At 36.8% G+C, this 18566-nt stretch overlaps 9 protein-coding genes and 5 non-coding genes across 14 annotated transcripts; 8 read left to right on the top strand and 6 right to left on the bottom strand.

The window, feature by feature from the left end:
• The first annotated feature begins 454 nt into the window (after window positions 1-454).
• Window positions 455-575, top strand: SPOG_16351. The gene has a single exon (XR_001203117.1). It is a non-coding gene; the product is annotated as a 5S ribosomal RNA (ribosomal RNA).
• Window positions 576-737: 162 nt separating this feature from the next.
• On the top strand, window positions 738-808 carry SPOG_16350. Its single transcript has one exon. It is a non-coding gene; the product is annotated as a tRNA-Gly (tRNA).
• On the top strand, window positions 755-2074 carry SPOG_03295 (nuclear telomere cap complex subunit Ten1). Its single transcript, XM_013169708.1, has 2 exons — window positions 755-943; window positions 990-2074. The coding sequence occupies exon 2, from the start codon at window positions 1158-1160 to the stop codon at window positions 1482-1484; it is 327 nt and encodes a 108-aa protein (XP_013025162.1). The 5' UTR covers window positions 755-943; window positions 990-1157; the 3' UTR covers window positions 1485-2074.
• On the bottom strand, window positions 1643-2927 carry SPOG_03294 (copper transporter complex subunit Ctr4). The gene has a single exon (XM_013169707.1). It carries the CDS (start codon window positions 2519-2521, stop codon window positions 1760-1762), a length of 762 nt encoding a protein of 253 aa, XP_013025161.1. The 5' UTR covers window positions 2522-2927; the 3' UTR covers window positions 1643-1759.
• A 405-nt stretch (window positions 2928-3332) lies between these two features.
• SPOG_16349 lies at window positions 3333-3406 on the bottom strand. Its single transcript has one exon. It is a non-coding gene; the product is annotated as a tRNA-Ile (tRNA).
• Window positions 3407-3580: 174 nt separating this feature from the next.
• On the bottom strand, window positions 3581-3652 carry SPOG_16348. Its single transcript has one exon. It is a non-coding gene; the product is annotated as a tRNA-Pro (tRNA).
• A 556-nt stretch (window positions 3653-4208) lies between these two features.
• SPOG_16347 lies at window positions 4209-4279 on the bottom strand. The gene has a single exon. It is a non-coding gene; the product is annotated as a tRNA-Gly (tRNA).
• An 84-nt stretch (window positions 4280-4363) lies between these two features.
• SPOG_03293 (ribosomal protein subunit L20) lies at window positions 4364-6033 on the top strand. The gene has a single exon (XM_013169706.1). The coding sequence runs from the start codon at window positions 4599-4601 to the stop codon at window positions 5190-5192; it is 594 nt and encodes a 197-aa protein (XP_013025160.1). The 5' UTR covers window positions 4364-4598; the 3' UTR covers window positions 5193-6033.
• SPOG_03292 (uncharacterized protein) lies at window positions 5959-6821 on the top strand. The gene has a single exon (XM_013169705.1). The coding sequence runs from the start codon at window positions 6243-6245 to the stop codon at window positions 6576-6578; it is 336 nt and encodes a 111-aa protein (XP_013025159.1). The 5' UTR covers window positions 5959-6242; the 3' UTR covers window positions 6579-6821.
• Window positions 6822-8290: 1469 nt separating this feature from the next.
• Window positions 8291-10442, top strand: SPOG_03291 (DUF89 family protein). Its single transcript, XM_013169704.1, has 4 exons — window positions 8291-8425; window positions 8537-9601; window positions 9645-9765; window positions 9809-10442. The coding sequence occupies exons 1-4, from the start codon at window positions 8395-8397 to the stop codon at window positions 9918-9920; spliced, it is 1329 nt and encodes a 442-aa protein (XP_013025158.1). The 5' UTR covers window positions 8291-8394; the 3' UTR covers window positions 9921-10442.
• On the top strand, window positions 10390-12788 carry SPOG_03290 (inorganic phosphate transporter). Its single transcript, XM_013169703.1, has one exon. It carries the CDS (start codon window positions 10697-10699, stop codon window positions 12413-12415), a length of 1719 nt encoding a protein of 572 aa, XP_013025157.1. The 5' UTR covers window positions 10390-10696; the 3' UTR covers window positions 12416-12788.
• A 394-nt stretch (window positions 12789-13182) lies between these two features.
• Window positions 13183-15660, bottom strand: SPOG_03288 (uncharacterized protein). The gene has a single exon (XM_013169701.1). The coding sequence runs from the start codon at window positions 15262-15264 to the stop codon at window positions 14557-14559; it is 708 nt and encodes a 235-aa protein (XP_013025155.1). The 5' UTR covers window positions 15265-15660; the 3' UTR covers window positions 13183-14556.
• On the top strand, window positions 13237-14498 carry SPOG_03289 (uncharacterized protein). Its single transcript, XM_013169702.1, has 2 exons — window positions 13237-13696; window positions 13737-14498. Exons 1-2 carry the CDS (start codon window positions 13490-13492, stop codon window positions 14349-14351), a joined length of 822 nt encoding a protein of 273 aa, XP_013025156.1. The 5' UTR covers window positions 13237-13489; the 3' UTR covers window positions 14352-14498.
• A 253-nt stretch (window positions 15661-15913) lies between the features above and the next one.
• Window positions 15914-17632, bottom strand: SPOG_03287 (alpha-amylase Aah3; the record flags this gene model as incomplete). Its single annotated transcript, XM_013169700.1, has 2 exons — window positions 15914-17520; window positions 17563-17632. 2 exons carry the CDS (start codon window positions 17630-17632, stop codon window positions 15914-15916), a joined length of 1677 nt encoding a protein of 558 aa, XP_013025154.1.
• Between the last annotated feature and the right edge of the window lie 934 nt (window positions 17633-18566).

Raw genomic sequence — 18566 nt, 5'->3', positions numbered from 1 at the left:
CAGAAGCCACTAAGAAAGGCGAAATTGAAAGGGGTTTAGCTCAAAGTAGACTCAATTTCAATATTTCATCTAAAATAGCTCAGACTTTAATCAAAATCAGCCCAGTTGGCAGGAATTGAAGAAATAAACAGTTGGCTCCAGCAGGAAATCTCGCATCTCTTACGCAACATTTTAGCTCAGGATAGTGATATGTTCAGTTGCGCTATCTCCTATAATGACATATAGCATAAATCGTTGAATATACGTTTAAGTCACAATGAACAAGTAACAAGTTTCGCTAATCTCGCGTTTGTTTACACCTCTGTAAACAAAGCAGATCCCATTTCTCTATGAACTTATGAACAATTTTTTACCTTGAAAGTGAGTAACAGCCTACAACCAAAAAGCAGCCCTCATGGGCTCTTCAGGATCAAAAAAACCTATAAATTACTTCTTTGAGCTGAAGGAACTGTCTACGGCCATACCTAGGTGAAAACACCAGTTCCCGTCCGATCACTGCAGTTAAGTGAAAACGTCTGAGGGTCTCGTTCATACTATGGTTGGAGACAACATGGGAATTCGGGGTGTTGTAGGCTCCTCTACTTTTTTTGCTGCTCTTTTTTTCTGATCACTCACTGTTCGAGTGCGTTCATAAAAGCTAGTAACTCTGAGACTCCACAAGGATTCATTTGCTTTTGCAGAGCATACATTTACATCAGCGTATCATTATTTACATATCTTGCTTAGTATCAACGACTGCTTTGGTGGTTTAGTGGTATAATGCTTCGTTGCCATCGAAGCGACCCGGGTTCGATTCCCGGCCGAAGCAATTCTTTTTCATTCAACTGAATTTGACTAAAAAAACCCACATTAATTCTTTTCGATTTATTTTTTTTTGTTTTTAGTAACCAAACTGCTACCAGTTCAGTACCTAAAAAATTATGTAAACAAAGCAGAACTTATGGTATTAATGGTTGTTCCTCAAAGAAAACAGTCTAATCCTGAAGCAGAATAAGTAGGGTGAATCGCTTGGTCTCTATCGTCTTGTAGGTTTCTAGTAGTCCTATATTTAAATTTTTCTTGTTTTGCATCCTTGGTTTCAAAACTGCTGCAGCGTCTATTTCATCTCTGGTAATTACAAACCAACAATCCTTGTGAAGAGTCTTTATAGAAAAATAATGGATGGCACGAGATTGGTATTTATAAATCAATTACAAGACTGTCCAGCTGGGAAAAAAGTTCGCTTTCTGGGATACGTTACGGCTTATGATGATGGAATTTTATGTCTTCAAGATGGATTGAGTATGGTTGAATGCGATCTGACCGCCGTACTTGCAAATGTTAAGATTCAACCACGAGAATGGTTGGATATTGTAGGTCGTAAATGCTCAGATGGAAAGATCGATGTACTGTTAGTGCGTTCAGTAGTAGGAATTGATCTCCCAAAGTATAGAAAAACACTTCAATGGCGACAGGAATTTGCATCTGAATGGGATTCCCTTTAAACGCTCCCCATCTTCAATTTTGTAATCTGTTCCGAGCTGGGTTCAGGTCAAAGTACAGAAATGAACACTATAAGCGTTGCATTGTTGATTATCTTACAATATAATACTTTGCTCATGAAGGGAGGAACCTATTAAAAAATAAAAAAAATAAAAAAAAATTGGATGACTCAATGAATACCTAAATTGATTCTAAGTATATATCATAAACTAATAAACAACTAAATTTTAAAGAACGAACAATGCAAGGAATTATCAATAATTTTTGGAAAGCCCGGTTAGGCATCAGAAGGGTGGCTATCCGTTTTTAAGCCCAGATCCTTTTCATCGGCGACATGGACCACTTTGTTAATTTGAGACCTTGAGACTGGGTATTTGGTACTGACAGTGTCCGCGGCAAACAGAAAATACCCCAAAAAGGTACCGCAAAAAAGAAACAATATAACATAGCCATTGTAGTACATAGCCAAAAGCATGGCAATATAAGTAACTATGAATTGGACAATGTAGAAGCAGGAGCGTATAAAGTGAAGACATACACGGGTGAACCAGCTAAAGCCGCTAGGAGAAGAAGCGACGAAGGAGCTTTCAGGAGAATGAGGGCATGAAGAGTTAAGCTGATCTCGAGAATGTCGAATACACCAACGGTCGAATTCACGGTGTAAGCGACGAATGAGTTCCAGAGCCATCATCATAAAAATGATACCAAAAATACTTCCAACAAACATACTCTTGCTACGTATATGCCAGTGTTTGCTGATAAAGCAAGCATCAATTGTGTACCAGTTCCAATACATGGAGGTTTTACAGGAAGCACCGGTGGAAGAAGCAGTAGAAGAGCTAGAAGTAGTGGAGTTCGTCATATTCGACATTCCACCCATAGTCGTGCTACTCATTTTGGAGGCTCCTCTTTGGAAAAGCTCAACAGCAGAAGCATCCTTTTCAGGATCCAACAACGATTTTGAATTTTGTTTCAAGCTTCCGCCTAACCTAATTAAGGAATTACCCAGGTTTTCTTTGGCCTGCTGAATCAACGACATATCAATTAACAATGAAGCAACAAAAAGCAAAGGGAAATTGGAATTAAATAAAGAGGATGAAAAGCACTGAATGTGATATGAAGAAAGGAAATTAATATAAAGGGAGGAAAAATAAACAAGTTAATTTTTATCTCTTTGAAAAGGATTTTTTTTTTAAAAAAAAAGAGTAGAGAAAAAAAAAACGAATCAAAAACCGAAAAAAGTCTGAGAATCTTCAATTCTACTAAAAGGAATTTTGACGACTTTTAAGCCTAAGGCAGCTTTACTTTTGGTCTTTCTTTTCGTATTCGTAAACAAAGTCGCTCCAAATCCCTTTGTTGAAATCAAATGGTGTTACCGATGGTAAACAGAGAAATGAAGGAAGAAGACCGTATAAATACCAAAATCCACATTTGAGGTATTTTTGATGTTTCCACTAAAAAATGTCTCAAGGAAGCACAATTGTCTCGTATTGTTACATCGATAACCGTGCGCGCTGCTACTCGTAAACTTAGCGAGTCGCTTATACTAACTGTAAATGAAACGGGCTAAATGATGTGTAACAAATGCGATGAGTGAGTATGTATAGACACAAAAAGGATAAATAAAAGAACAACGATGAGAAAGAATATATTAAATAAACCTGATCAAACCCATCATGTCCTTCTTTACACGATACATAGGATTATGAGACTCCTTGGATGACCAGAGGTGCATTCTAGCTCGTCTCATTCACAATTTTTATTATAACAGTTACTCTCATACAATTTTATACAAGACATAAAGGAATACAATCCATGTAAGCTCCAAAAATGGAAAAATTTAAAAATAATGGTCACAGCCAGGCTCGAACTGGCGACATTCGACTTATTAGATCGACATGATAACCAACTACATCATGCGACCATTAATTGTAAAAGGAGAAATGATAACTAATATGTTCCAAAGTATGAAGCTTGAATGAAATTACTGAGCTGGTAGGCTTCTGCAATATGAGAGTTTTCCACTAGATACACAAAGAAAAATTACAAATCCTAATAAAGGCCAACTTGATGAATCAAGTGAGAATGTCAAAAAATTGGGCTGTTCTGGGAATCGAACCCAGGACCACCATCACCCTAAGATGGTATCATACCACTAGACCAAACGGCCAATTCTAGTAGGATATAGAGTTATACTTATTAAGATAGTTGGACATACGAAACTTTCTCCTCGACGAGCTCCTTAGTTCACTTTTCTCCTGTAAGTATATTTTTATTTATTTACTTTTTTTTTTTTCGTCTTAACCATTGGCTTTTTTAAATACCGGTAGCGTGGATGAATTGCTTTAAAACAATGATAATCTATGCGTTTATGCGCTTACAAGAATGTTTCTCAGGCTGTTCCCCCTTTTTCTAAACCGTAAACAAAGTGAATGGAAGCAATTAACTAAGTTCTTCGGCTGGATGTATGGTTTTCTGTTTTTCTTTTTTACAATACGTTTTCTCTTTTAGTGACAGTTCAACCAGTAGGACTTTAGACTAACGAAAGTTTGATTTCTTTAGTACAGGTTTCATTCTTTGTGTTTGCAATTCTCCTAAAGGACTTCATGATTAGATTATATTTTTGCTGAAAGTAATTAATATAAAAAAAAAAGAAAAAAACTTGAAGATAGGAAAACGTCTATAAAAGTATAATTAAAAACTGTGAAAAGGTGAAAAAAAAAATTTGCTTCGGCCGGGAATCGAACCCGGGTCGCTTCGATGGCAACGAAGCATTATACCACTAAACCACCAAAGCAGTCGTTGTATTTCTCGTACAGTTAAGACATAATTAAACTGTAATATCTTTTGCCTTAAAGAGTCACTAGAGAGAAAGTTCCTACTACTTTTCTTTCTTCTACAGTCTTTGGTAACGTTGACAAAACGCGTAAATCCAAGGTAAGAGATTTCCTGAAGAATTTCTAAAGAGTCATAGGTGTCTTTGCATCTATAATAAAAATTTATCAACCTAGAATTGGCTGGAAGAGGCAAAAATTACATGCTCGTGAAACCGATTTTTGAATTTTGAAGCAGTCATCTCAAACTGGTTATTTTGAATTGCATTAATTATTTTTAATATGTTTCATTTTATAAAGCAGAGCTGGATGCGGCAAGGGATCCTTATGCAGATCCGAAACATAAATCGCTTATATCCAAAGATGCGGATCCCTAAACGACCAGAGGTTCCATTAGGAACAAAAATCGCTGAAATGGATGCTTCTGCAGATGTCTACTATAATCCACCAGCATCTTCGCCGGACACCCGAATCACACCGCTGTTATTTCGATATGATGCTCCATCAACAGAAGAACGGGAGACATTAGCAGAGAAAATCAAAGATTCACTTTCTCCAGTTGTTTCCAGAAAAGCCAAATCAAAGGGAAACCTTCGTTTTTCGGTTAATCACTTGTCAGATGAAGAAAAGAATGCAATTCACGACCTGCGGTTGTCGGATCCCAACGAGTGGACGACCGGAGCTCTGTCAAAAAAGTTTCGAGCCACTCGTCTTTTAATTTCTAGGATTTGTGAAGCTCCCAAAGAACGCCTGGCAGCGGTGGAAGAGGAACTGGACCAGCAAAAACTTCATTGGGGAAAGGCGAAACGCCAAGTTCGGAGAGAAAAGCTTTCTCGAAATAACTTTCGTGTTTCAGAGCGTGTTTCCAAAATTTAATACTTTGTTTAGGTTCATAATGGACTGATTGATCTATCAAGATGATTTTGTATACCTCTCATGATTGCTTTTTGTTTATCAACAAGAATTCATCTATATATCAGTAAAGTATGCTTCTAATAGATTTCTTTTAGCGAATTCTCAGAGTCACAAACCAAAAATTACTCAAGCTTGACTTTTCTTTTCTATTAAAAACCCCCCAATAATCTACTGAAGTGCGATGAATAAAACTAAACTTTAACTTCACAAAGACATTTTAAAACGGAAAAATTAAAAACTTAATCCAAGGATTTTTTATCTTAATAGATTTTGCTTTTTATATTTACTATTTTTGACCAAAAAACTCTAACACTCTCTTACAATGTTTTAAATGATTCTACATCACATGGTATATTGACATCTCAAACTGTCTTGTTTTCGAGTTATCCGCACCGTCCTGAATTGTATAAAATATGATGATCTACAACAAACTGTAGAGTCTAAAACAAAGTTATGCCACACGATGGCAAGTTTTTGGGATCAACGAAATTAATCATTCTGAGGAATATTCAAAAGAAGCAAAGAGAATAAGGATCTCTTTCTTTCCGCTTCCTCCGTATCATCGTTAATTTTGTTCTCCCTTGTTCAATACCATTCAGCGGGATCTGGCAAAGTGACATCAGCACGATGCAAGCTGTAGCAGGTGGTCTAAAGAATGATTTAGTACGTACGAGAATGATCTCATGAATTCAATAAGTTACGTTTTTCCTTGGCGTAACTCTATTTATTCATTTTGTATGAAATAAACGTATAGCAATGGTGCGTACTATATAAGGAAGCGGTCGTCGAGAATGTTGGTACATATATTCCTTATAATAAAACCTTGAGTTGTGAGTCAATTGTAATTTATCGAATTGACTAGGTTGCTATTGAATACTACTATTGAGTTACTGGTACCTTTTCATAAGTAAAAGCAATTATCAGACAAAGAATTTCACGAATCTACATAATATACCAATCGAAACCTTTCCTTACTGAAAGATAAATCAGTTCAATTTCCTTTTTTTTTTCATGATGGACAGACGTGTAAAGATTGGCGGTATAGTGGCTGCTGGTGCAGCTGTTGCTTACATGTTTATGAATCGCAATAAAGAACCTAAAAACAAATTGGGGAAGACAAATGCAGACTTTATGAATACCATTGAACAAGAAGGCCGCCGCTTTGATCGTGCTGTAGGCGACACTGCAGATAAGGCCAAAACATTTGTACAGGATAGTCGTGACAAGGTCGCAAACGAACTAGAAAAGCCTCGTGAACAACCGCAGGATTTACAGAGAGATGCAAAGACAAAAACAGAAGACCTTTTGCATTCTCCCAAGAAAAAAGATGAATCCAAATGGTTTTAAGTCGAAACTGCGCATCTCGAAAGGGACCGACTGATGTTGATATGACATCTTCTTCAATCCGTTAGCACTGCGACTCTAAGATTTTCGTATTGATACTTCTGTTATGCTTTATGGTTTATGTCATTATGTTTAAATTACGGCTACTTTTTAGATCAACATATTGAGTAGTGGTTCCAAGTTATGCCAACAATGTTAATTTTTAGTCTACCTATTCAAAACAAAACAACAATTGTGTATTGTGCCATTGTAGTTTAGTAATCTGTACTATTATTCGGTTATAAAATGTACGAAAGGTATCCTTTGAGTATAATATCCGAGTAATCTTGCTTTCAAAAAGGAATTGTTACATTAGAGTACTTTAATGCAAGATATGAAATTTCAGGGAACGTATTTCTCGATTCTTCAGTCTGTCCTTATACTTCGTACTGGACCGATTTCCCTTTCTTAATGCTAAATGAATTCTATTCAACTGTACAGTAATACGTTAGCATAGGAATCGTACTGAAAGTATGAATACGTTCAGATGAAATAAGCAAATAAGTGCTTGTATTTGTGACATTAGAGCTTATTTGACTTGTAATTGCTAACAGTTACTATTATCATCCACTGAATCGTTGAATTAAGTTGCATAAACAAAAGTTGTTTCGTTCGACCAGTAAATAATGACTGCAAAACAGAAGACAATATTTACTATTCTAATTGTTCCAAAATCACTCATTCATGAAGCGCCATTTAATGATCAATTCTCAAGCATTCTCACAAATTGCGCTTCATGACTTTATTTCTTGTCTTGATTTAAGTAACAACGTAAATCTATATACTCTGTAGTATTATGGATGTTAAAGAAAGTACAATAATATTATAAATTCCTTTGACTTATGAATTGTCGCGGTGTCGAGGCAGATATCTTACATCGTATAATATGTAAATCGAGTGGAATGAACAACTCTAGCTGCATCGTAATATGCGTATTGAACGCTTGTACTACGTTTATAGTAGCTACTGTTGTAAAGGAATCTGATTAGATTAACTAAATGAGACGCTTGAAAGACAGTCTAGTCTCATTTAGTCAGACCGATCAAATCTTCCAATCTGGCTGTAAATTGATGCGTATATAGCTCTTTTGAAATAGCGAACGTAATATGCTTTTTTTTTTAATAGTTTCCCAATGTGCTCAGGTTCCTTATCTCATAAACCATACTTTCCATAGCGATATCTTAAAATCACTGTGTACAGTAATACTTTTAACGTTAACAAAACATCTATCATGGCTGCCATAGCTAGGTTTTTACGCTGTATAATTATAAGACTGAGTGTATGAATTTGAGGGTTGTAAAAAGTTCTCTTTGTATATATTGGGCTCTACATAGTATGTACTATAAGTATTTTCAGAGTCCACTGACTAGACTAGCTAAATAAACGACAACTAGATTTATTAGGCCAGATCCGTCAAATCTTCCAACCTGACGATTCGTACTTCCAACGTTTGGTAAATATATCTTCTAAAACAAATAACGTTGTTCCTTTTGATAAGATAATAAGACCTCTATTTTATTATAATAATACAATAATTCGGCCTTGGCAGTGGCAGAGACGAGACGCTATCGTATTAGTGTATCTTTAAATATCATCTTAGCTTTCATACTTAATACGTTACTTCGAAAATAAGGCACCCTTGTGCAATCCTTGACGTTTCAAGTACTGATGGCTTTGCACGTTCTTTCGTTAACCAAATTCAACTTAGTAAAACACGTCCGTCACAGTCTATTCGACGCTTGATTTACTTACTGATTTGTTTGCATCTAAAATAAAAAAGATGACCATGAAATTCTCGCATCCAGCGAAACGTATGTTGAAAGAATCAATGTAAACAAAGCACTGCTTTGAGCCAACAAGAGCTGTGCTTCTAGATTTCGTTTGATATTCAGGATGTTCTTTTCTAATCTTTCACTTTTTAGCCTATTACATGACAAGCGATCCAGAATCGTTCGCTTACGAATGCGTTGTTCGGAGATGGCCAGCCTTGCTGTCCAACGTCGTTGACGACATTTCCCGCCATGTTTCTAAGGCTCTGGAAGCTGGCATGTCAGAAAATTCTTCCTATGTTACCCAAGGAAAATCCATCATCAGTCAGCTGAGTCATCTCAAGTATGACATTCAGCATAACCGTCCCTTATTACCTTTGGAGGGAGAAGGATCCGACTTGGATGAGTATAATGAAGAATTGAGTCAAATCGGCCCCTTGACTTGGGGGGATGCTCCTTGGTTGTATGCTGAATGTTACTTTTATCGGATCATGAACCTCTTCTTACAAGCTCACTCTGAGTGGAAGCGCCATGATCCCTTTTTTGACCAAAAAGATTCTACCCTGAAGTCTAGTCATGCGGCCATTGAAGACTTAGCTGCTCGCTATGTCCACCTTGCCCGTGAGCTTGAATCTGTCCACCAAAAACACGAACCCGAGGTGGCCTACATGATTTTCGTTGAAATGGCGCAGGTTGCTTTATGGGGAAATGCAACCGACCTTAGCTTACTAACAAATTTAACCTATGAAGAATTGCAGAACCTTCAGGGCCGAAAGGCTGTAGAAGAATCTCAAAAAAACATTTTGGTGAATGACTTTCCAGCGGTCTGGCAAAAGCTTCAAAGTCATCGGGGTGGTCGTATCGATTTTGTCTTGGATAATGCTGGATTTGAACTCTATGTTGATCTTGTGTTCGCAGCTTACCTCCTAAAATCAGGCATTGCTGGCACAATTATTCTACATCCCAAGGATATTCCTTGGTTTGTTTCTGACGCTTTAGTGAATGATATTCCGCATATATTTACTTCTTTGACATCTTATTTTTCTGGTGATAACATTCACCAACTCGCTTCAGATCTCCAAGAGTTTCATGCTGAAGGAAAAATCCTAATCCGCCCTAATCCTTTTTGGACAACCGCTCATTATTTTGGTCGTATGCCTGACTTTGCTCCGGCTTTAGTTGATGATTTGGCTCAGTCGGATATGGTCATCTTCAAAGGTACATTTGTCTCATTACTTTACTTCCCTACTAACGATTTTAGGTGATTTGAATTATCGCAAATTGACTGGCGACTGTGAATGGCCCAAGACAACTCCCTTCGAAGTTGCTCTTGGACCCCTTGCTGGAAAATTTAATATCCTAGCTCTTCGTACATGCAAAGCGTAAGTAAATTTTCGAAAAGAGCTACTGCTTACTAATGTTTAGTGATGTTGTCGTCGGTCTTGAAGAAGGCTTATTTGAAAAGATTGCTGAACAACTCCCTCATTGGGAACGAACGGGTAAATATGCCGTTGCTCAATACTGCCCAAGAAATTGAGTTTACATCTTTTGAATTTACGTAATCTTTTGACTATTTATACAGTTCGATAGCATAGAAACAAGATGCAATGATGAAATGCTATTCTCAATGAAAGTAAATCTATGCACCAAACTATTTTCCGTTTCCTAATCTTTCAATCCTTTAATACTCGTTTAAAACCAAGGGTTATGAAGCTTTATTTTTGCTCTGCTTTTATTAAACAATGCATGTTAGACACCCACTCCCCTGTCGCAAATATGAGTTTCTTTTGTTGTTTCATTAACGCCCACGACGTAAATTTTCCTACTTCATTGCTTATCGTCGATAATTGTACCAGTTTTTTGTTTACTACTGCAGTGCGCGATTTAAATTTGAATCGGAGATTTACTCTTGAATCATCTCTGATACTGATAACTTTACCGCACTGCAAAGCAATCCAGTAAAAATTTTTAGCGTTATCAAACCTCGGCTTAATGTCGGTGAGGTTGCGCCGTAGCATATAAATCACGTAAAAGACGGAATCTGTCCTTTGCACTTACCACCACTTTCTGGTACGCCATTACAACTCAATTTTTGACCCCTTTCGGTCAATTATCGCCTTTTAAACAAGTCAATTCTTGTTTAAAGAAGCGTATTTTAGGTATATTCCTTTTTTCCGCTTAATTATCTCTTATTTTTCACTTTTCTTGTCTGTGAATTGATTCATCGCTGATCCTTCCTTCCTGTGAGATCTTATTTGTTCTTCTTTTTCTATATAACCGTTTTTATTTGCGTTTATTTCTCCCTATCTAAAAATGGGGTTAAAATGGAATCCTTTCTCTAAGTCTAAGAAGCCCAAGGAACCTCTTCCTCTGGAACAGTATGAAGCGGCTGATCAAAAAAAAATAGCTGGCTTAGTCAACAAACAAGAGGCAAAGCTCCTTATCATCGCGGGTACTGGATTTTTATTGGATAGTTACGACTTGTTCATTATCAACCTCGTGTCTCCAGTCATTTCTTATTTGTACTGGGGTGGTTTAGAAGGCCATGAAGACTACCCATCGGGAATTCGTGGTCTCGTAAATGCTGCCACAAACATTGGTAACATTATGGGACAGCTTATATTCGGCTTCTTGGGTGACTTTTTCGGCCGTCAGTTCGTTTATGGCAAGGAAATGATGGTCGTTATTATTGCCACTATTCTTTTAATTAGTCTTCCCGACCGCCTTCCTACTCCTCTTGACAAGGCGATGTGGCTTTTTACTTTCCGTGTTGTACTAGGTATTGGTATTGGTGGTGATTATCCGATGTCTGCTTCCATCACCTCTGAGCAATCTATGATTAACCGCCGTGGTACTTTGCTAGCTTGGATTTTTTCCAATCAAGGTTGGGGAACTCTTGCCGGTTGTATCGCTACTCTGATTATCCTCGCGTGCTATAGCACATCTTTAGACAAGCATGGTGATTATCACAAATTGGATGGTGTATGGCGTATTCAATTCGGCATTGCCCTATTCCCCGCTTTTCTTGTCTTGATTCCTCGATTGAGAATGCAAGAATCGAAACAATTTAAGGACTCGAAGAATGTGCATGCTCTTAATGAAGAAGAAAACAATTCTCAGATCGATGATATAAAGAAAGACCCAGAAACGTATACTCCCATGGACCCTGCCCAGCATTCGGACCCAGGAAAACTAACCGAAAAAACATCTGGTTCTGTACAAGTTGAACCACACGATGCTTCTTCTGTGACTTCCAAAGATCTATCTTCTGGTAAGACGGAGCAGAAGCAAGAAGTAAAGACCGGCTCTACCTTCGTTGCCTACTTTTCTGAGTGGAGACACATGAAATTATTGCTTGGTTCAGCTATCTCTTGGTTCCTTTTGGATATCGCATTTTATGGTGTCAATCTTAACCAATCTGTTCTTCTCGACGAGATGGGCTTTAACAGCGGAAGAAACCAATATAAGAAATTGCAGAGAAATGCTATCGGTAATTTGATTATTTCCATCGCCGGTTATGTTCCAGGATACTGGGCATCTGTTTTTTTGATTGAAAAATTGGGTCGCAAATGGATTCAAATGCAGGGATTTGCTGTTTGCTCTCTTTTGTTCGCTGTACTTGCTGGAAAATGGAATACTATTTCCACTGCTGGAAGATTTGTATGTGTTGCTCTTGCCCAGTTTTTCTTTAACTTTGGACCAAACACAACTTCATTTGTTTATCCAGCTGAAGTATTCCCTTCAAGAGTTCGTGGCTTCTCTCATGGAATCTGCGCGGCTTGTGGTAAAGCGGGTGCCATTCTCTCTGGTCTTTTATTTAATAAGTTGACGGAAGTAATTGGTTTTGCCAACGTGTTGTGGATCTTCTTTGGTTGCATGGTTTTTGGCATGATATTCAGTTTGCTTTTGCCCGAAACTGCTGGTCGTGATGCAGATTTGGTTGATCGCCTTGAAATAACTGCCCTTCAACAAGGAAAGCATTCTATTATCGACCGGACTGAGAAATGGGCTTGGTGGAAACACGGATTTTAATTTTACCTTGTGTGTATTACATATTTTGTTGACTACAAGTCGGCAATTTGTTGATTGTTGATTGTTTGTTGTTTGTTTTTTATTATTATTTTCATATTTCCAAAGTTTGAAGCAGTAACTATTAGAGATTTCGTGACTTTTGATTTGTTTAAGCTGTTCTTTTGACTTTCCAATATTTATCTTTACTATGTTTATTTTTATGCACAAAGAAGATTGATGTACTTGGCAGTTTTACTGTGGATATCATCTTTAAAACATTAGTAAACAGTGGGTTTTCGTAGAGTTAGTTTGTTTCTGAGAAGTTTGTGTTTCTTTTGATAATACTTCTTCCAAGACCTTATATTATATATATCGAAAAAAAAAGGAAACGAAACTAAAGCATTGTTTTAATTAATATATATTTATTAAAGTTGTATATATATCTAATAATTTCTTTTCTGTATACAGGCATAAGTGGTAGATTCCATAAATTCGTCGTTCATTATACAATTATGTTGGTAGACTATAGTAAGTCTCTTGATCTAAGAACTTGAGTACTAGCCCTGTAAAAGGGCGCTCTTCCTTAATCCATTTAGTAATGTTTGCTAGCATTGTAATGATGATATGGAAACAGCATGGCATACGTCTCTTCAGTTTCATAAAAGTAATTCCAACGTATTGTATTTACTTTTTTTTGCTTTGTTTTACTTATAACATTAAAATGAAAACTTATACTCCTCTTGCTGTTCAGAAATGCTGCTAAAAAAAAGAGTATATATAAATATCATCTCATTTCGTAATCTTTTTTTATTTATAAATATAATAGTATTCACTGTCTTAATCGTTGGTCAAGATCTAAGTAAATCAACTTTCCTATTTACAGTTTTAAAGGGCAGGAATTCTGACATTCCTAACATTGGAGCACAGTCTAGCATACTAAAAATACCTAGTAAATCCTACTGAAAGACATGAACGTAAAACGAAGAATCCTTTCGATGTTAGTATAGTTAATTAAAGGGAAATAAGTTAAGATTGATAAAAAGTGAAGGAACTAAAACAATCATTCTCGTGTGCAATATTTTGACCCTTTTCATTATGAGTGCGGCATGGAGGAAAAAACTACCAATTACTTATAAATCGGAATGCTTGGATGTTTACAGAGGATTGTTAAAATGCTGTAACCAATTCGTAGAGCCCGAATACCGGTCTGTTCTATTAGAAATAGTGCGAACAAGGACCCGCCATTATCAGAAAATAACAAATGCATATAAAGCCGAATCACTTTTACAAAATGCTAAAAAGGTATGAAAAAAGAAGCCCGAAATTGCTGACATCGAAATAGTATCGTGAACGACTTGAACAGGCCAATCGAGGTCAAATGCCTGCGAAACAAATAAGACAGGAAATAATGAAAAAATATAAATCCTACTTATATCAAAAAAGACAAGAAGTTCCCATGAAACGAGAACAGCGTTTAGCTTCAAATTTACCAAAACCAAAAAAGCCAGTTTCTATCCAAGATTATATCCGTGATGGGAACATTCTTTACCATTTTGTAATGACTACCGGAGGAGATACTTTTTTGCGGCCAAAATATTGGAAGCAAAGTGAGCGCATAAGTATGATGTTGAAAAAACGAATCGAAACCAAAGAGCATAGACACCGACTTATCCAAGCAATGAATCATATGGTCTATCATGCATCCTTAGAGGATGAGTTTTTAAAACCATATACGAATGAAGACATAGGATTTGCAGAATCACTCATAGAGAATGTCCGGGAGATTGGAAAAAAGCTTGAAAAATCTTACCAACAGGCGTCTAAATCCTGGCATATTACAAGTCACTTATATAGAATGATTGTTATGGAGGCAGAACGACAACGGCTAGAAAAGCGATATTTTAAAACCTGGAAAAACTTAGGAAGGATAAGGTCTAGGCATATAGATGATAACTAGCATTGTTGGCGATATTCAACATAACAAAAAATCACCAACATAATTCAACATCCACATAGGAATGCATAGTAGAGAAGTCCATCACAGTATTTTAGATTAGTTATTCTAAACAAATTATAAAATTCCCATTTAATAACAATTTTGTCTCAGTTCATCGCTATGTCGCTTGCTATATGCAGTAGACTGATTGATAATTAACTAGGGTCTATGATATTATTTTGTTTTCTCGTTCGTCTTGGGTACTTGGTGCATGTTGTGAAGTTACCCAGTTATTTTCTATGTCCTGTAGCCTTTGTAAATCGTCATCATCAACAAAAAAATCGTCTCCATCATCATCATCATCATCATCATTTAACGTACAAGTAGTCGCGGACTCATCTGGCTCCTCCTCGTCTAAGGTCTGTTGAGTATGAATGTTCTCTGAAACTGAATCTTGCGAACTGCTTGACTCTCGGTCGGTATCCGAAGTCTCTTCCTCATTAGAAACTTGGTCATTAACATCAGCCTGAATACTTTTTTGTCTTATGTTTTTCTTTCTCTGTTCTTCTCTTCGATCTATTGTAGATCGTAGTAAGCTTAACAAATTAGATACACGAGAAAGCTTATTCTTTGGCTCCGGAATTTCGTTCGAGTTCAACTCCAAAGTCCTTGAACGCTTTAAAGTATTCCTTGAGTTATCTCTATCAATAGACTTATTGGTTGTACTTGAAGGCATAGACACAGACCGGTATACGACTTGATTTTGCTGCAGCCGATCCCACAAGTTGACAACAGGATCGTTTATAGCTGGACTTGGCTCTCCTGAAGATTTGGTAAATAGCTGTGAGATTTGCTCATTAGACAACGATTTACTTTTCATTGGTGACAATTTCCAAGATACACATGGCTGATCACTTTTTGGAGAATCTGGCATAGCTTATATGAAATAAAGCGATTTCCTTTATAAGAGCAAATTAATAGGCGACTAAACGTTCGTTGAACAACGATCGACAGAAGAATCTCTAGCTGTACGGTTCAACTCAGACAATACTCAGATCTCTATCCTTGTTTTTTATCTTTTTTTATTAAAAAATAGTTTGAATCAATCACGAAAGAATTCTGTAAAGCTCAAAAGAGTCATGTGTAAAAAACACGTTCTTTTTGAAAATTTGGAGAAATCTTGGTCCTTTGCAATTACCAAAGCGCTAATTCTTAGTTGCCAAATAAAACAGAAAATAAATAAGTAGTATTTTGTAAATTAAACTAAAGAACGCGCACTTGAAATATTTGGTTACTGAAATCAAGCCTGTAGGGTAACGTGAATCTGACTGTAAACAAAACCTTTGTAGAACAGATAAAAGACAATATGCACAAGAGAAATTATCTTTTAAAACCATCAATGCCTATATAAACCTATCCAAAAAGTCCTGCTACGTGTAAGATGTGGTGTCTACCAAGTATATTTATTTTACATGACATGAATCTATCAAAAACTACAATTGGCAAACATTTAACCAAAAGAACACAAGCAGTTCATTCATTCACCTATACTTTAAATTGCAACAAGTGTGATCTAATATCATTTAACAGAACAAGATGAAGGCTAAGGCAGTAAAAACAAAAGTGAAGAATAAAGTCTCAAACGATGGAATAGCTCGAGGAGAAGAAGACATTGTAATGAGACCTTGTGAACCATGAAAAGAACGAGTAGAATAGGTGGGAGAATAGAAAGAGGTGTAGACAGTAGTAGTTTTCTCGCGAGCCGTGGTAGGCATAACAGTCTGATTAATAGTAGGCAACCTAAAGTCAGACAGTTTTGTGTGAGGGTATAAAACCATTGGATAACCACTGGTTAATGTAGCGGTAATATTACCTCCATGTCCAACGGTCAGAGTTCGGTGCCCAAAAACATCGGAAACAACTTCGTTCTCCGAGTATTGGGTAGGGACTTTGTAGACAGTTCCATTATCCTTACTACCAAGGTTATTATATAAAAGGAAGACATCACGCTTTTTAGCAGCAACATGATTCAGCTCAGCTTCTATAATTGTGTAATTATGGCGTGTAAAATCGGAATCCTGTTTCATAACCTGTTTTCGGAAATTGACTATAGTTTTAATCATGGTATAGTAAGGATTGGTTTGATCGTACTTAGATGTCCAAAGAGCTTCACGATTGGCAGGATCCAATCCACCATAGAAACCTTGTTCTTGTCCATAATAAACAGATGGAATACCATCCCACAAAATAGCAAAACTATAAGCGGACATGATAATCGCTTGATCGTCAGTATAAGATGCATAACGGGGCAAATCGTGGTTGTCCAAAAAAATTAGCATTTGTCCAAGATCAGAGTTTGAGCATTTGCCGCTAGTCATTAGCTCCGTTTGATCCTTAAGCGTCCCAAAACCTTTGTTTGGCTGAAATTTGTCATGAGCCATAAAACTAAAATTCAAACCTAGACGAACAACGTAGTTGGTTACACCTATATCATAGTTCATGTAATCACACAACACATTTGGGTCATAGTCGAAAACCTCACCCATAGAAAATACACCGGCAGATTTGACAAAATCAGGGAAAAAGCTTTCGTTCATCATCTTGACAGCATCAATACGAAGACCGTCAAAATCGAGTTGCTGCACAGAACTGTGAATGTGCTTATCAAGATATTTTTTTACATCGGAGCTTTCCACATTCAAGTCGGCAAGAAGCACACCAGAATCTTGCCAGCAGTCTTGAATATTTGTCTTATTGTCGGATTTGTTCCAATCAATGATACAATAAGGATGATAATATTTTTCCTTGTTAAAAGGATAAACCTTAGAATAATCAACTTGATCATAAGGACCAACCAATGCCATAGAGTTAACAACTGTGTCCACCATTACCCATATATCACGCTTGTGAGCAGCGCTAATTAAGCTAAGAAGATCATCTTGAGTACCAAAATGTTCATTATATTCTTCATAATTGATGTTCCAATAACCGTGGTAAGCCTCGCCGGCGCCAGCGGGATCACCTTCAATATTCTTGTCGATAGGAGAAATCCAAATGGCAGTAAAGCCAAGATCTTCAATGTAGTCTAGCTTATTTTCAATACCTTTCCAAGTACCACCACAGTAAGCATTGGAGGAAGGATTGCAAGGATGGTCGGTGCTTCCGTCTTCTTTAGCAAAACGATCCGTTACTATTTGATAGATAATTCGAGTTCGCCATTCGTCAGCATTACGGGCCGTGGTATATCCAAAGAATGCAACAAGGAAGAAGAAGGGAATCAAAAGCGATGATAGATTGAACATGAAAACTGTTATAAATTCTGAACTGAATGGGTATAAATAGAAAATAAAAATGCTCCGGAAAATGAGAGATATATAATGAGAGATCGTAAATTTACAGATTAAAAAAGAGAGAGATGAGAAGAAAAGAAAGCAATTAATAAAAAAGAAAAGAAAGTAATAATGAATAAAATATGCAAATCAAAATGCAAAAAAGAGGGATGAAATGGGTATCAGGTATTTTTCAAAACCAAACGGACCTTTTTTCAAAAACGAACTTTCGCTAAGCTAAGCCCCCGAAAAAAGAATAATGCGAATAGCTTAAAGTATTATTTGTGAATATATAACGATAAACTCCTGTTATATCAAACTCATATATCTTCGTAACAAATTTCAAAACTCTGCTCCGCTGAAGATAAAAAAAATAAAGTAGAAGGAGGGTTGAATCAGCCCTCCGCTTGAATATACGTAGCAGTCACCAGTGCTACCTAGAAGTATATATATTTGTACCTTGAAGAGTCTCCTTATCTGTACTTACGGAATAGTACCGTAATGACGTTATCTTGTTCCTTGCAGGAATGTTGCCTTTTCGTAGGAAATGAAATGCTTTGCTTCTGCTCATTTGGATGAATCTCTAGTTATAAGATCACCCAGGACGATCTGTAATCCTGGACAAGGTTGTGTTAGCATTGCCATCCAGTTTTCGTAGGGTCAATTCGCTGTCCAAAAAATTCATAGAACTAGTTCATAAATTATAACAGGAGAGCAAGAAAAGTTGTTTGACGAACTTGAACTACGTGAGCACAAAATGGTGGATTTTCAGGAGATCGATTCGCTACCAACCCCCCTCCCTCCTACGTATGAGAACCCAAGTATAGAACTAGTGCATAAACAAAAGTAAGCACTGGCACGTCTCCACAAGGAGATAGAAAGTCTATCGATTCCATTGAACGCTTGA

Source organism: Schizosaccharomyces cryophilus (genome assembly GCF_000004155.1).
Source record: "Schizosaccharomyces cryophilus OY26 unplaced genomic scaffold supercont4.7, whole genome shotgun sequence".
NCBI lineage: Eukaryota > Fungi > Ascomycota > Schizosaccharomycetes > Schizosaccharomycetales > Schizosaccharomycetaceae > Schizosaccharomyces > Schizosaccharomyces cryophilus.
The sequence above is the reverse complement of the archived record's forward strand: the minus strand, read 5'-3'. Positions and strand labels throughout refer to the sequence as shown.